At 36.7% G+C, this 14934-nt stretch overlaps 1 protein-coding gene across 9 annotated transcripts in view; it reads left to right on the forward strand.

Annotated features, from left to right (window-relative positions):
• Nucleotides 1–14934, forward strand: part of DMD (dystrophin) — a 1947932-nt gene that overhangs the window by 1309100 nt on the left and 623898 nt on the right. For all 9 annotated transcript variants that reach the window (XM_064483309.1, XM_031445593.2, XM_064483311.1 and 6 more), the window contains one exon: nucleotides 10969–11070. In XM_064483309.1, coding sequence (XP_064339379.1) covers nucleotides 10969–11070 — 102 coding nt within the window. The remainder of the gene's footprint in view (nucleotides 1–10968; nucleotides 11071–14934) is intronic.

Raw genomic sequence — 14934 nt, forward strand, 5'->3', positions numbered from 1 at the left:
CACAAATACAAAAGTTATGCACATTTATATACTGTGCTTCACTCAAAACTAAACAGATGTTATCTGAGACACTTCACCACGTGTATGACATTAGAGCTGAAGTCAGATTTGTCAGAGACAGCATTATTCTTTTATTATCTTTAATATCTTCAATGAGTCAGTTATGAATAGAAACATTAAGTTTGCTTATGACTAAGTTAAATAGGATTTTGAATGCCATACAAAATAAGAACAACGATTTAAAGTGGCTTTAGAATAGAGAAGTAGTCTGTTAAAAATATTTCTGATTTGAATAGGAACAAAACAGTAGAGCTATGAGATTATGGATGAATGATGATTAGGTTGTTTTCAGTTTTTCACTAATGTGAACAATGTTGGAAGAACATTCTTTGTAGGTCTCCTCACAAACCAATGTGACAATAACTAGAAGTAGAACTACTGACTCACTAGAGTATTCACATCTTTATTATAAATCATAAATTGCTTTCCATAGCAACAGGAAATGGCGTGACATTATTGTTTGAATTTGCATATCCCTGGTTGTTTACTGGCCATTAAATTTTTTGCCTCTAGAGTTGACTCTTCACATCCTTTGCCCGATTTTCTATTAGATTGCTTGCCTTTTCTTACAGATGAATATGAGTTCTCTATATGTTCTGAATTTTAGCAGTTATGTGCATCTAAAATCCAGGTCCACAGTTCCTTATATAAGGTCTCAAAACCTTATCATTGACTTTACAGGAAACCAATGAAAATGCTCACTTTGCTGGAGTGGTAGAAATCATAGAAAGCTGAAAGAGTATAAAAATTAAGAATGGCAGGCTAGATGAAGACCTGGGACCCAAGACAAAGGCTAATGTGTTGTGTGAACCAAAGAAGGGGCTTTATTCCGTCATGTGTGATTTTCCTTGATTTCAGAAACCTTCGTGTTTGCTTTATTTTCTATTTCTGTTTTAAGGAAAAGTTATTCAGAAGAAAATCTCAGATGTTTTTGTTGCTGTTTTTTTTAAATACAAGTTTAATTCAGTTACCCATTTGATTTTTTGTGTTTATAAGTTATTGAAGAATTTAGAAAGGTTGTTTTAGATAATGATTATAATTTTGGTACAGCACTTAACAGTAAAAAACAAAGCATCTTTGATTTTATTTGAAGTGTATGTCAATCATGAAGTCAGAACTGAATTTCTCTTTTCTTTGCTTTTAATGAAAATGTTCCTAACTGCTGTTTTATTTTTTTAGAAGACACTTCTAGTGTTTAATAGTACTTACATTTTTAGTAAATAGTCTCTATTAAGACTTCAAGAACTATGTCCAATTACCACATGGGTAATAACTTAAGAGTTGTGTCACATCGATTAAAAATACTGCAAATAACACTGGCCAAGGTGAATGTACAAAGCAAGAAAAAGATGATTCAGGGACCTAGAAAAATTACTCTCTGTTGTATATGTCTCTCTGTCTCTCTATTCCGTAGAATCCAGTGTTCCTTAATCCCTTTGGGTTATTTAAAGCAGTGTTTTTAGGAACAGTTCAGCCAGAAACTGAAGTATGTGTTTATGGCTAGAGTTCATCAGAACCACATTCGAATGTGGTTTGAGCCAATAGGGTGCATAGTAGTTGCGTCTGAAAAAAATACATGTAAATGGATGGTGTTGCAAATAGTTTTCCATATAAGAAAAAGAAAAGAAAGGAATTCATATGAAATTATACTATTTCATGTACACTGGAAATGCAGACCATGAGTAGACAGACTTTGATTTGTTCATTCACATTGTCAGTAATTTAGTCGTTCTCAATCCGGGGTGATTTTCCTCTCCAGGGGAGTTGGTCAATGTCTGGAGATACCTTTGGTTGCCACAATGGGGGGAGAAGGAAGTGCTACTGGCATCTTGTGAATAGTGACCAGGGATGCTGCAGGACATCCCACATTACAGAGGTCAGGTGCCTACAACAAAGAATTACCCAGAACAAAATGTCAGTAGTGCTGAGGTTGAGAAACTCTGATTTCAACTAAAATTTCATGTTAATCAAAATTATATTGTTCTAGTTCTAAATCCTGTGATTCATCAAATAAAACTTGTATATATGTATTATACTTAAATCCATATATCCTACAGTATAGTAATTCAGCGTGCAGGATATGCATCAGACTGACCAGGATTCAAATCTCATATCCACCATTTGTTAGCTTATGCCATAGGCAAGTTTCTTAAGCTCTCATGACTGTAGTTTTTAATCTGAAAAATGACAATAATGTCTATAGAAAGGCTCTGCAGTGGAGATTGAGTAAGATTAATTAAAATGATTTATGTTAAGTGCATAGCAGAGTGTACTTAGTAAGTTCTCAGTAAATGGTAGCAGTTAGTATTACCTTTGCCTCTACTAAATCATTTGATCCTGACCTGCTATGAATATCCTGGTCACATACCATATTTTATTGTTTCTAAGACACGACTGATTAGAATATGCATCATCATTTTAGCTGTCACTAAGAAAAAAGTGCTGCCAATTAGACTCTGACATACCATCGTTTATAAAATGCATCCCAATTCAGAGCAGTAAATTTGTAGAAGTAAAATGTGAGTCTTCGAAATGACTGTTGTAAAGCCCATCAGTGAGTCTTCTTAAGAGCAACTGAACAAGGCTACCTTTAACCACGTTCAGCCACAAATTCTCTTAGAAGGGTGTAGGAACAGAAACACAGCTTCCCAGGGAGGCGGGATCAGGTGTCTCTCTTGAGTGGGATTAGAATACACAGCAGTCTGTGCTGCCTTCACAGAGCCATCCAAGAGCTATTCTCTTTGCAGCACCTGCCGACTCCCAGATGATAGTTCAGGAGCAAAGGAAGGAGGCTCAGAGGTGCTGTGTCAGCCCTGGCCTATAAGCTTTTTGGGTCCCAGGAGCCAATGTTCCGTAACATAAAGTTTCCAAGATCTTTGAAAGGTATATGCTCAGTTACAAGAGGCACTACACTCAGAGGATTCCCCAAAACTATGGCTTTCCATTAGGTGTTTGTAGTTCGTATGTAGTACTCCTAAGCCAGGTATAATTTATCAGTCCAGATTTTTTTTTTTTTTTTGCAGAAGCAGTGTTGTCTACTAACACATTTGACATTCCAATTTTATCAGGTTTTCAGGGAGAATACAGCTAAAAAGTTCTTCGAAGGTCAAACTCTCATGCAGAGGGACAAAAGATGTTATTAACCCTTTATGCAGTGTGATATATGTCTTTTTTTAATCCATGCTGTAATTAAAGATAGTGAAATTAGAGAATTGAATTGAATTGAATTGAATTTGCCCCAGCTCATGAATTAAGAACCCTAGAACCACATGTTATTGTCCCTAGTCGATTGCTTCTAAGAACACTGTAATATATCAAAGCAGGAGTCAACAAACTGTAGTCCAAGGGCCAAATGCAGTCCTGTTTTTGTAAATCAGTTGTTATTGGAGCAGAACCATACTTATTTGTTTACATATTATCTGTGGTTGCTTTTACATGACAGTGGCAGAATCCGGATATGACAGGAACCATATGGACCACAAAGCCTAAAATATTTGTTTGTTTGTTGAGCCCAGTTCTAAAGTAGAACAAAAGTTGTTTGACTATCTTTATAAGTCTATATATGGAGATAAAAAGCAGAATGTCACTCATGTTTTATCTTTTAAAATAACTACCCATATAATTTTTCTGTGCACCCGAAGGTTTTTAGAGCCACAAATGTCAGTCCTTACCATTTCTCTAGATTAACGGTTGGCTAACTTTTTCTGCAAAGGGCCAAATGGCAGAGGTTTTAGAGTATATGTTAGGATTTATGGGCCATATGTCTCTATTGCAATTAATCAAGTCATGCCAGGATTGGAATTTAGATAACCAGGCTCAAGAACCCACACCTCTTTACCCCTAAGGACTTAGGAACATGGTAAAACCTGGAGAGCAACAGTTTCATTGAATGAGTCTGCCTAAAGCAGTGTCCTGTATGGCTTAAATCAGATCAGAGATTTAGTCCTCATTTAAGAACTGTATGTATAAAGATTTTTATAGTACGTGTGTCAGGTTTCCACAAACAAGTACTTCCCTCCCATCACTAGAGATTTAACTAACCCCCTTGGGAGTCTGCTTATAACTTCTATCTGTTCTCTATATTCCTTTAGTCTAATCTTAACACAGCAGCCAGAATGATCTATTAAAAAATAAGTCAGATCACATCACTGCTCCGCTGAGTGATTTCCTGTGCTTCCTAACCTCAGTCAGAATAACAGCCCAAGTCCTTACACAGTTGCCCTGCAGGAACTACCCTCCTCGATCTCTCTGACTTGCTTGCCGCTACTCTCCCCTTGCTCACTAGGCTCCTCTCACCCTGACTTCCTTATATTTGTACTGATCATGCCAGACACACTCCTACCCCAGGACCTTTGCTATTACTTGCTATTTCCTCTGCATGGATTGTTCCTCCCTGAAACAGCTGCTTGATTCATTCCCTCACGTCCTCCTAATCTTCATTCAAATGCTATCTTCTCAGTAAGGCTTTTTAGCTTGGAGGTACTTTCTCAAATGTCCACCTCCCATCTTCCCTTACCATCCACATACATCTCCCATTCCCACCAGATACTTTATTTTTTTCTCTTTAGCACTTTTATCCTCTCATGTGCTGTAATTTATATTTTATTGTTCATTGTCCCTGTTAGAATGCAAACTTCCTGAGAATAGAAAAATTTTGTCTGTTTTTTCATTGTTATATATCCAGTGCCAAAACAGTATTTAGAACTTAATAGGTGCTCTTATATTCAGTATATATTTACTAAATGAATCGACTAATATGCTGGGCGGAGGGTTTGGGTAAGATTTCATTTGCCAAAGGCATTCTACTGCCAAACAGACTTTGAAACCCCATCTTTATGAATGGAGAGCTTCTGTTTTCATTTTTATTAGTTGATGGTCACACATATGTCCACCCTTTCATTGGCCCTGAACATTCCAAGTGTGTACCTTAGTAGCTTAAACCTTCTTGGTTGCATAACACTTGCCACTTTAAAAATCAATACAGCATTATATTTTGTTCATCTGGACAGATTATTTTTGAAATCCATAAATCTCTAAATCAGAAAAAAGCCTCCCTTTGGTGGGCTGCCCTTGATTAGCTCAGAATGGAAAGAGAGAAGCTGTCATTCTTTCTCAATCAGCTTGGCACGTACTTGACAGCCTGCAGTTACAGTGAAGGAGAGCCGTGTTGCTGTGGTCTAGCAAACCTAATTGTAGATAAATAAAAGAACAGTCACCCAGCATGAGGAGAAAGAGGAAGAAACTCAACTGCACAATGTTGTGTTTTTCCATCCATCAGCCTTCATTTGTCAGCACCTGCTTGACAATCTAGGCCAAGGAGTCAGGCTCTAACGCGATATCAATTCCATTTCATTTTTCCTCTCTTGCCGCCCTTTTTAGCAAACAGTTTGTATGTGGAATAAGAGATGGTGCAGTTGATATATGTGACCAGGGCACATTTATTTTAAAGGCTTTTTTTTTTCTTCCCAGAAAGCCATGTATTTGTTTGTTTCACTGTTATGTTGTAATTGTCAGCTCTTGCTACAGTAACAAACAACCCCCAAATCCCAGTGACTTATAGCAACATTTATTATTCATTCATGTGTCTGCAGATCAGCAGCAGCTTTACTCTATACTGTGGGTCAAGTTCAGGTTTTCTCATTCTGGACTGTGGATCTGCTCCAAATGTCTTCTCATTTCAGAACCCAGGCTGAAAGGGCAGCTCCTCTATGATACATTATTCTCCCATGGTGGACGACAGAAACTAGAGGTACTAGCAAATCTTGAATTGCCTTTAAAGACCTAGCTCGGAGCTGTCATACAGTCATGTCTGCCCACAGGCCATTGATCTAAGTGAGGCACATGGTCAAGCCCAAAGTCAATGGGGAAGAAAGTGTATTCACCCACAGGGCAGACATAGTCACGGAGTCGATGAATAATAATGAACTAATACACCGATCATAGTCTTCACAAATATCTTAGAATTTCATTGCTTCCAAAATCCTTTTTCTCTTTTTTTTACATTTCTGCTTCTCTGAAATTGAGATGTTTCCCACAATAATGCCTCCAAAGTTAATTTTTTAAACTTTCTTAGCAATTGGTAGAGTAACAGTGGTCCTTACAATCCATGATATCTTAAACTTAATAGAAAAACCATTGATTGTGGTGGTTGACCAAATGGTCAAATGGCAGAAAATATTCTTCATAAATAAGAAAACAAAGTGAAGGGGCACTTATGTTTGCTAAGGAAAAAAAGGTGTCATTTTTATCTTGATCTTCTTTGTTTTCAGTAACGGTATACATATGTTATTCTGACCAGCTTATTTGAATGGAAAACTGTGCATTGATAGATCTTCTTTCTTTCTATCTATCTATCTATCTATCTATCTATCTATCTATCTATCTATCTATCTATCTTTATCTGTCTATTCATATATTCATATGTATTCATTTTTAGGACATCGATTAGAAATCAAAGTGTCGTTCCCTTGTTTAAAACTCTTTTGTAACTTTTCCACTAAGGTCCTGACAGTGATAGGAAAGATCCTTCTTTTCTCGGGCTCTCGCCTTTTACTCCTGCACCATTTCTTCCCATTCCCACACATGGGGTCTCCACGCCACCTCTGGTTCTGGTCTTTGCATTCACCAGATTCTCTCTTGCAGTACTTTCCATCATCCATCCCTTTGTCAACCAGGTGCCTGAGCTGTTTGTGTTCCATGCCTTTGCTCAAGCCTTTCCTCCCCCACAAGGCTTTTTTTGTCCCTTAAACACAGACCTGATGAGTTTCTTCTCTGTGCCCCATTGTACATGGTGCTTTGCTGGTCATTATCCCTGTTGCAGTCTAAGTTTAATATGTGTTTGTATCCTTCTGCTTCATAATATTCACAGTTCCTAGCCAAGACTTTGAACTATAGTAAATATTAAATAAATATTTGTCAAATGAATGAATGTTGGAACATATGTGAAAAGACTGTTTATACCCTCCTTATGTTGTGATATATATATATAGATATTTATCTATCTATCTTACACTATCCTTAGGGTCACCAAATTTCTAGTTAAAAAAAAGAAATGCATGCATACAATCAGTTTAATACTGAATTAGAAATACAGTATTCAATGAATAAATCCTTAGAAAATACAAGTACATTAGTTTGCTTATGAATTGCTACTTTCATCCTCAAAGGTGTTATTTAGTCTTTTTTAATCACTAACCATTGCTTCATTGCTTGTCAGACCAACAACTCCCCAATATTAGTGCTGTTTAATGAGAAATAACTAAGACTAAAGGTGCTCCATTTTGAAAGCCTATCAAGGCTGGATTTCTAAAAAATACACTGCAATATTCTCCTAGTGAGTGTAAATGAAGGGTGATTCCTGTTACCTATTTAATAAAAATTATTGTCTTAAAATTATGCATGAGGTTGTAGTGACCTCTCAGTACTGTGCTGGGGAAAAAAAAAACAAACTCTAGTTACATCTAAGAGTCTTAACACTGTGTGCACAATCTTACATTGCAGGGGATATATTAAGAATAAGACAGAGGAAAAAAAGCCTAAATGGAAATATTCTATTATTAGAAGTGAGATTTTTTTGGTTGAAATCCCTTGAAGACTTTGTCTGAAAGTGCTGTAAAGTTGAGCACTTTCTATTTACAAAAACTGGCCAATATAGTTAGCTGTGTTTCCGTTTTGGTGGTGACCTCCTTCACCTTATCGTAAATCATATAAAGATGTGAGGCCATTTGTGAGATAAAAGGTTTACTCAAACCTGTTCTTTGACCTGGATATCATAAGTTTGGCTATCATAAACCCACAAAGAGACATCCTTGGAGCTTTTTAAAGGCTGTGTAAGAATTTATTTTTCTGTGGGAAAAGAGAGAATTTTCTCTTATTTACAACCAGGAAGGATACTGTAGAATGTATTGGAGTTAAAAAGGAGGAGAAAAAATTAACATTATAGTTAGAAATATGACTGCCAGTTTTAGCATATGTGTGTGCACGCGCACACTCATGCTATAGTCAACAATGTAAGGGGTAAAGTAGAAGTTTATATATAACCTGGTAATAATATCAGCTCTGCCATTTACAAGCTAGGAGGCCTTGGACAATTGACCTAATCTCCTTTGGTTTCAGCATCTGTAAAATTAGATAATACCCTTTTTGTAGTACTGTAAATATGAGGGAAAAAATGTATGAAACACATGGTAAAGTTTTAGCAACCCTCGTTTGTTAACCTTACAGCAGTTAATCTTGGAGCAGTTTACTGGCATTTTCATCACGGCTAATGGTCTAAGCAGCCTTTTCATATGTGTGCACAGTCATGTCATTTTGCTGTTTTTTTGTTTGTTTGTTTTCTTTGCTTTTCAATTTTTCCATGCCAAGTTTCAGTTTCATGAAGTGATAAAAATTTTTGAATTTATTTCACATCCACTTCTATTTTTTCCAGGATTATTATCAGCTTCTAATAGTGTATTTCTTTCACAGTCACTAAAGAAAAACTATACTAAGAAACATTTAAGTGAACTTAATTAGATTTACTATAGTTGACCTTTCCAGCAATAATATTTGACCCTCAATCACTGACCTATCTTTTAAGTAATAAATTCACACTGCAAATAAATGTAGTATGGTAAATTGTAGAAATTTATCTTCAAAATGGCCTTTCTAAGGTGATTTGTCAAAGGTACGTATAATTAGATATCTTGTTCACAAAAACTTGCGAAGGAGAAGTACCCACGAAGAATTAAGAGCTGAACATGATTTCTCTCACCCATTGCTCTATTGCTGTAGGGCCAAGTGTAAATCTTATCCAGGTACTTAAACTCCCCATTATTTCATTAAAGGATGAAGAGATGGCAATAGTGTTGATGGAAGGAAATGCTACTAGGAAACATTTCTGTAAAGGGAAATGATGTGACTTTGCAATGCTTATTCATCAGAGAACTCAATCTAGGGCTAATTAAGTTGCCTGGAGAGGGAATATTTGACTTTCTGCAAGTGCAAAACCTGGACATTTCACGTGGCATGCCACCTTCTCAATCCATTGAGCAAGTACGTCCTTAGAAGTTGGAGCTCTAAGTAATACCTGGGCTGCCCTAATGTCACCCTTGCTACTCTTTCTGTTCATTTGCCACTGAGAATATCATGAATTAAAATCGGTGTGTTTATTTCCTAAGCGACTTCCTTGTCATATTAAATGCCATCTTTTAACCCTGGTCACTTGTCCATGCCTTCTGAATAGTAACATCAGTTCTTTGTGATCTTTGGAACTCTTTATTGGCAACTGAAGACTAGGATCAGGAAGAGAAAGGTATTAGTGTTAATCATTTGCAGCACACTTGAAGCATTGCTAAAATTATTGACTAAACGTGTGCTCATTTTCTGACGGTATAACATTTACACTGGGTGCACTTACAAACAATTGTAAAGGAAGAAGGAAATACCCAACCCTCACAAAATACACTCGGGTTTTGAACTCGTCAAAATTTTCAAGATTTAAAAAAATCATTCTTAGAACTTTTCATCATAGACAGTGAATTAGTACTTGCAATTTTAGGTTTCTTTCTTCCATAATTATTGTCTCTAAAGGTAGGGGTGTGTGTGTATCTGTGTGTGTGTGTCTGTCTGTGTGTCTGTGTCTGTGTCTGTGTCTGTGTCTGTGTCTGTGTGTGTGTGTATTTTGAACACATACCCATCTAATACCCAGGGTTAGTGTTAATGTTAGGGACCCTTTTAACCAAACTACCTACCTCTCACTGCTATTTACTGTAAGAACTGAAGAAATAATCCTCCCCGAGAGCATGTGATGAGCACCCTCAAGTTACAAGACACCCTCCTGTGCCATATAACATGACAGAAAGTTGGGTTCCAAGGACACCTGGCTCTGATGAGCTGAGAGAGAACAGGTGCAGACACAGTATACAAAGGAAACCGTGGCATGAAGACACGTACACACAGAAGTGCTGGGAGGCTACAGAGCAGGAGAGGGAGGAAGAGGGATATGGGTTAATCAGGAGTTGCTATCTGGGGAAGATTGCCCAGGCCCTGACTGACGCCTGACATTGATTAATCGATACTCCATCCCAGTGTTTAACAAGTGTTCCATCCAGAAAGTCTTCTGTAATATTTAACTTCACTTCCTTCAGCTTCAATTTATGCACATCGCTTTTGTTGTCTCTTCAAGAGAGCTAGACAGCAGCCAGTAACAAAGCACTTTCTATTCATACAGCTAAAGAGGGTATTTTGTTTTGTTCTGGGTTTTTTTTTTTTTTTTTTTTTGGTCATGCAGTTGTGATTCAGTCTTCTTCAGACTAAGGAAAAACAAACACGTTTTTTAAAATAATCTAATCATTCCTCAAAAGGCCTCTTTCGTTTTGACTGCTTAATAATTAATAAGCCTTAATACTGTTCTTTAGGTGTTCATTCTTTGAAAAGAAAATTAACCATATTGACAATGATGTGGAAAGATTTATTTGGTTTCTATTTTGAAACAAAATTTTGGATCCCAAGCCCAGAAAAGAATCCTGTTAAAATAAAGAAGTTTGTAGAGTAAAATGAACATTAGGATTACTGAGAGTACTAAAACTAATAATAGTATTTATCCATAGTAATCCTATGTAATCCTATTCATAAATCATACTTCTTGTTACTGAATTTTACTCTTTCGAAAAATGTAAAGTGTCTCTGTTTCTATAGGATAGTACTATGGCACAACTCAAGAAGATATTGAATGCATTTTTTCAAACTTCTGTGGGTTTCGCAAAGCCATGCATTTCTTTTCTCTGCACTGAAAGCTACTTTATGCCCCGATGTACCATGCAGAAATTGATCTGCAATACATGTGGAGTCTCCAAGGGTATATTTAAATTTAGTAATTTTATTGCTAACTGTGAAGTTAATCTGCACTGTATGTGCTCTTTTCCCCAGGAAACTGAAGTAGCTGTTCAAGCTAAACAGCCGGATGTGGAAGGGATTTTGTCTAAAGGGCAGCATTTGTACCAGGAAAAACCAGCCACTCAGCCAGTGAAGGTAATGAAGCAACCTCTAGCAATATCCATTACCTCATAATGGGTTATGCTTCCCCTGTTGTACATTTGCCATTGCCGTGGTCTATTTATAATCAATGAAATAACTTGTAAAGAAATATTGGCCATCCTGCAGTAGCAGAGGCAGTGCTGTCTTTTTGATCAACATAGCCTATTTATATATTGTGATCTTAAGGGTATTAACGAGTCATTGCATTAAAGGACTCATTTCTGTCCTGGTGTGCTGCCATCAATACAAAAAGGAGTCCCACCTTCAAGGTAGATTAAATTCTTTGAGGCTTTATTGCTTTGCTTGCCAGCCTTGATGCTTTTCATATTGTTTGGCTTAATTCAAATCAAGCTACTGCATCATACTGTCTGTCTCCAACAGCTGTAGAGAATCACAATATGATCCATGACCTTTCTTTTCTCTGTTGCTCTTTCTCATGAAAGTGGAAGATCGGCATTCGGGCTTTAGGACTTTAGTGGGTCAAGAATTTTTAGTGAAATGTCATGTAAGTGCTTCTGTCTTCAGTGAAACGCTGGCCTAGGAGAAAGCTTTCTACTTCTTTCCTTTCCTCATGTGCATTTTGAAGTCTAGGACACAGTTATTCACAGGCTAGTACATAAGGAGAGAAATGGAAAACCAGCTAAATTTTCCTCAAAAATAGCTAATCAATGGCTTCCATTTGCAAATGAGAGACTGAGAGTCCAGTGATAAATAGATGTTAGGTATAGGTTACCTTATTTTCTGTGCCTGACCAAAATTATAATGGCTCCCATTATGATGAAGGTTCCCGAGAGCCTATAATGGTGGCTGTTTATTGATCAGTCCTGGTTACTCTAGCTAATGTTGCAGGCTGAGATTTAGTGAGCCTCACCTTTATGTTTAAAACTGCTCTAAAACAGTACAGGTCAATAACCTCATTATACAGAACTAGTTTGTCCTTGCAAATAACATTACCATGACTTACACTCTGTCTCCAAGATCACCACTTATGCTTGGCCCAAGCTTCATTTCTAGAAAATTGTTTGTTTTCTTTACAGTTTACAAGGGCTTTTCCTTAGGTAAACTTAAAGTTTTAGCCTAAATGTAATGTCCAAACACCAGATGCTGAAAGGCACAGATTTCTCTGTTGATATCGATAGACGTTTATTCAGGAATATGTTGCCCCCACTCCTAACATCCCCCGAAAATAATTTGCATCCAGTCCAGGCCTGGTATGATAATTTTCATAAAGTAACAGTGTGTACAGTATTTAGATTAGAGAGCTAGAGAAGTTCCTGAAAGCAGCAAATTTCAGGGTTTCTGTTGATGCTCTAAAGAAAGCCAGTCCCCAAGCAGGCACTTTTCTTGATTAACAGAATGACTTTAATAGCAAGCAATGAGACGGACAAATGGACCATTTTGTAGGTCCACTCCACCTACTCTTGTTTGATCTGCAATGACTTTTTGCAGTGTTTGGCATAATTGTTACAAACTACAAATATGCATTTAAATTGGCTTTTACTTTTATCCTTGTGAAAAACAGAGAGTCTTAATTGAAAGTCAATCCGAAAAATTTTGTTTTCATTATATGTAAACAATCCAAGCAGTTAAGGCTGGCTTAATCATACCCTCAATTCCCGGGCCACTTTGAGATCAGAACTGGGATCGGCCATTTCTGAGCATATGCAATGTCTCCTTTCGTTTTAGTGATATAAACCTTTCTGAAATGAAAGAAAGAGTAAGAAGGTATTTGTGAACTTCCTTCTCTTTTGAATTTCTTGAAATCATTGTGTAGAGTCAGCACTCTTCTTTTCTCATTCCCTCCTCTCCCATTTCCTCTCAAATGAGTTCACTTGGGAGAAGCAGAAGTTAAGTGAAAACTCATTCCTGCTCTCTGATTTATCCCTCACATTGGGGGAGGAATCAACATACCAAGTTCATAGTGGCCAAAGGGCAAGATTGATTTGGGAGATTGGGGGTGTGGAGAAATAGTGTATTCACATGGAGCTTTTGATAAGGGCCATGACCTTGGAAACACTTGAAGGTTAGCTGGAGCTTGTGGGAGCCTAATACCCTAGAGGCTCAAACACTACCTCATAGTTCAAAACATGGAACCCAGCAATACAAGGTAGCAAAGCAGTGGGGTCTGTTTCAGTCTGTACTTGGATTTAAAACTTCTTCTTAAAGGTTAGGGATGATTTTTCCAAAGGGTGATCCATTGCTCTGATAGTACATAAACAAAGCCTGTTTTTAACTTGGATTTCATATATCAAAATTGTAAAATTTTGCTGTTCCTAATGCCTTTCCTTCTTAACTTTGGGTTTTCTCACTTCTTAATAGAAGGGAAAAGGGTACGAATAGCCTGCAATACATTTTCATAGAAGTTTGGCTTTGTTTGGGGGAGTAGGTACATACAGAAACTATAATAATTATAAAGAAGATGGTGATATTCTTTAAAAAGAAAATGAAAATCCCTCATGATGTGTATATAAGATCCAGTATTTAAATGGATAATTAGTACGTCCACCACTTGCAGACATTCTAATTAAGGACACATCGGAGAATGATTCTTTTTCTTAGAAAATTGACTGTCTGTTGGCACCTCCACGTTCTGCGTCAGCCAGGCTGTCTTCTTACCTCCTACGCTCACCTCCCAAGCTGAGTCCTGTTTGGGAGTGAGGCTCATTCCTGTTCAGTTTTTTCCTTTTTTCTTCATTTTATCAACTTCTCTAGGCCTTCTTTGATTTTCAAAGATGGTAAATTTTTAGTTTGTTTTTGTCATCCTTGAATAACCAACTTCTTTCTCATTTTCTTTGAGGACTTCATGTTAAAGATAAAACATATATTCTGAGACAGTTCTACTGATGACATAAATGTAGCACTACATCTCTAATGTAAGAATACTGGAAAAATCTTAGAATAATGTGATTGAAGAGATAAGCATCTTTGTTTTTCTTTCCATCTCCTCTCTCTCTCCCCTACACACACACACACACACACACACGTACACACACACACTTTTATTTCATTTGATTTGTATATTGTTCCTTCATCTTAATTTTAGAAGCTGTTGAAGACTGGTTGGCTAAGTTCAATAAATTGTTTAGTATTTTGCTAACATTATACCTTTGATCATAATATTTTATAATAATGCTATTGATGGAATCGTTTTAATGTGTTCTGTTTTCCACTGAGTAATGAGTAGGTCTTCAATAGCACCAAATTTAGCAGTTAAAAAGCAACAAAAACAACTGCCATCAGTTGCAACACTATTGACAACTACCCCAAAAAAGCCACTTGTTATTTAAGACAATTTTAACTCTCTTTTCAATTTAAGCATTTAGATGAGATTTCCTTCTATTCATACTTATTCTTTAGCTTAATGTGGAACAACACTACTCTTTCTCTTAACAATGTTAAGTGTGTGTATATATTTTGAAATTCTTATGTCACCTTGCATTATTAGAACTGAAAACATCAATGGAATTTAAAATGTCTTGGTTACTTGGTGAAGCAATAAGATCACACCAGTTGGTTTGTTTTGCTAACTTTTTAGATTATCCAAAAATATCTTGTTAAGGTGAATCTAATTATACTTTTTTTTTTATTACTGCTCTTCAATTTTTTAAATGTAAGAGAAAATAGAAGGTGTTAGGAGCTTGCTTTATTTGGCCAAAGGTTTCCACCCCAACCTTTAACACACACACACACACACACACACACACACAATTGCTGTAAACAAATGGTCAAGATGGCAATTATAATCTTCCAGGCATCATTTCTTCAGATATAAGCTGCAAAATGACAGCATCATTAGTCATTTTCAATTATAGTCAGTCACAACCAGGGATGTTTCATCTTCCCAGCTGTTTTGTTGTT

This window comes from Camelus dromedarius, chromosome X (genome assembly GCF_036321535.1).
Source record: "Camelus dromedarius isolate mCamDro1 chromosome X, mCamDro1.pat, whole genome shotgun sequence".
Classification (NCBI taxonomy): domain Eukaryota; kingdom Metazoa; phylum Chordata; class Mammalia; order Artiodactyla; family Camelidae; genus Camelus; species Camelus dromedarius.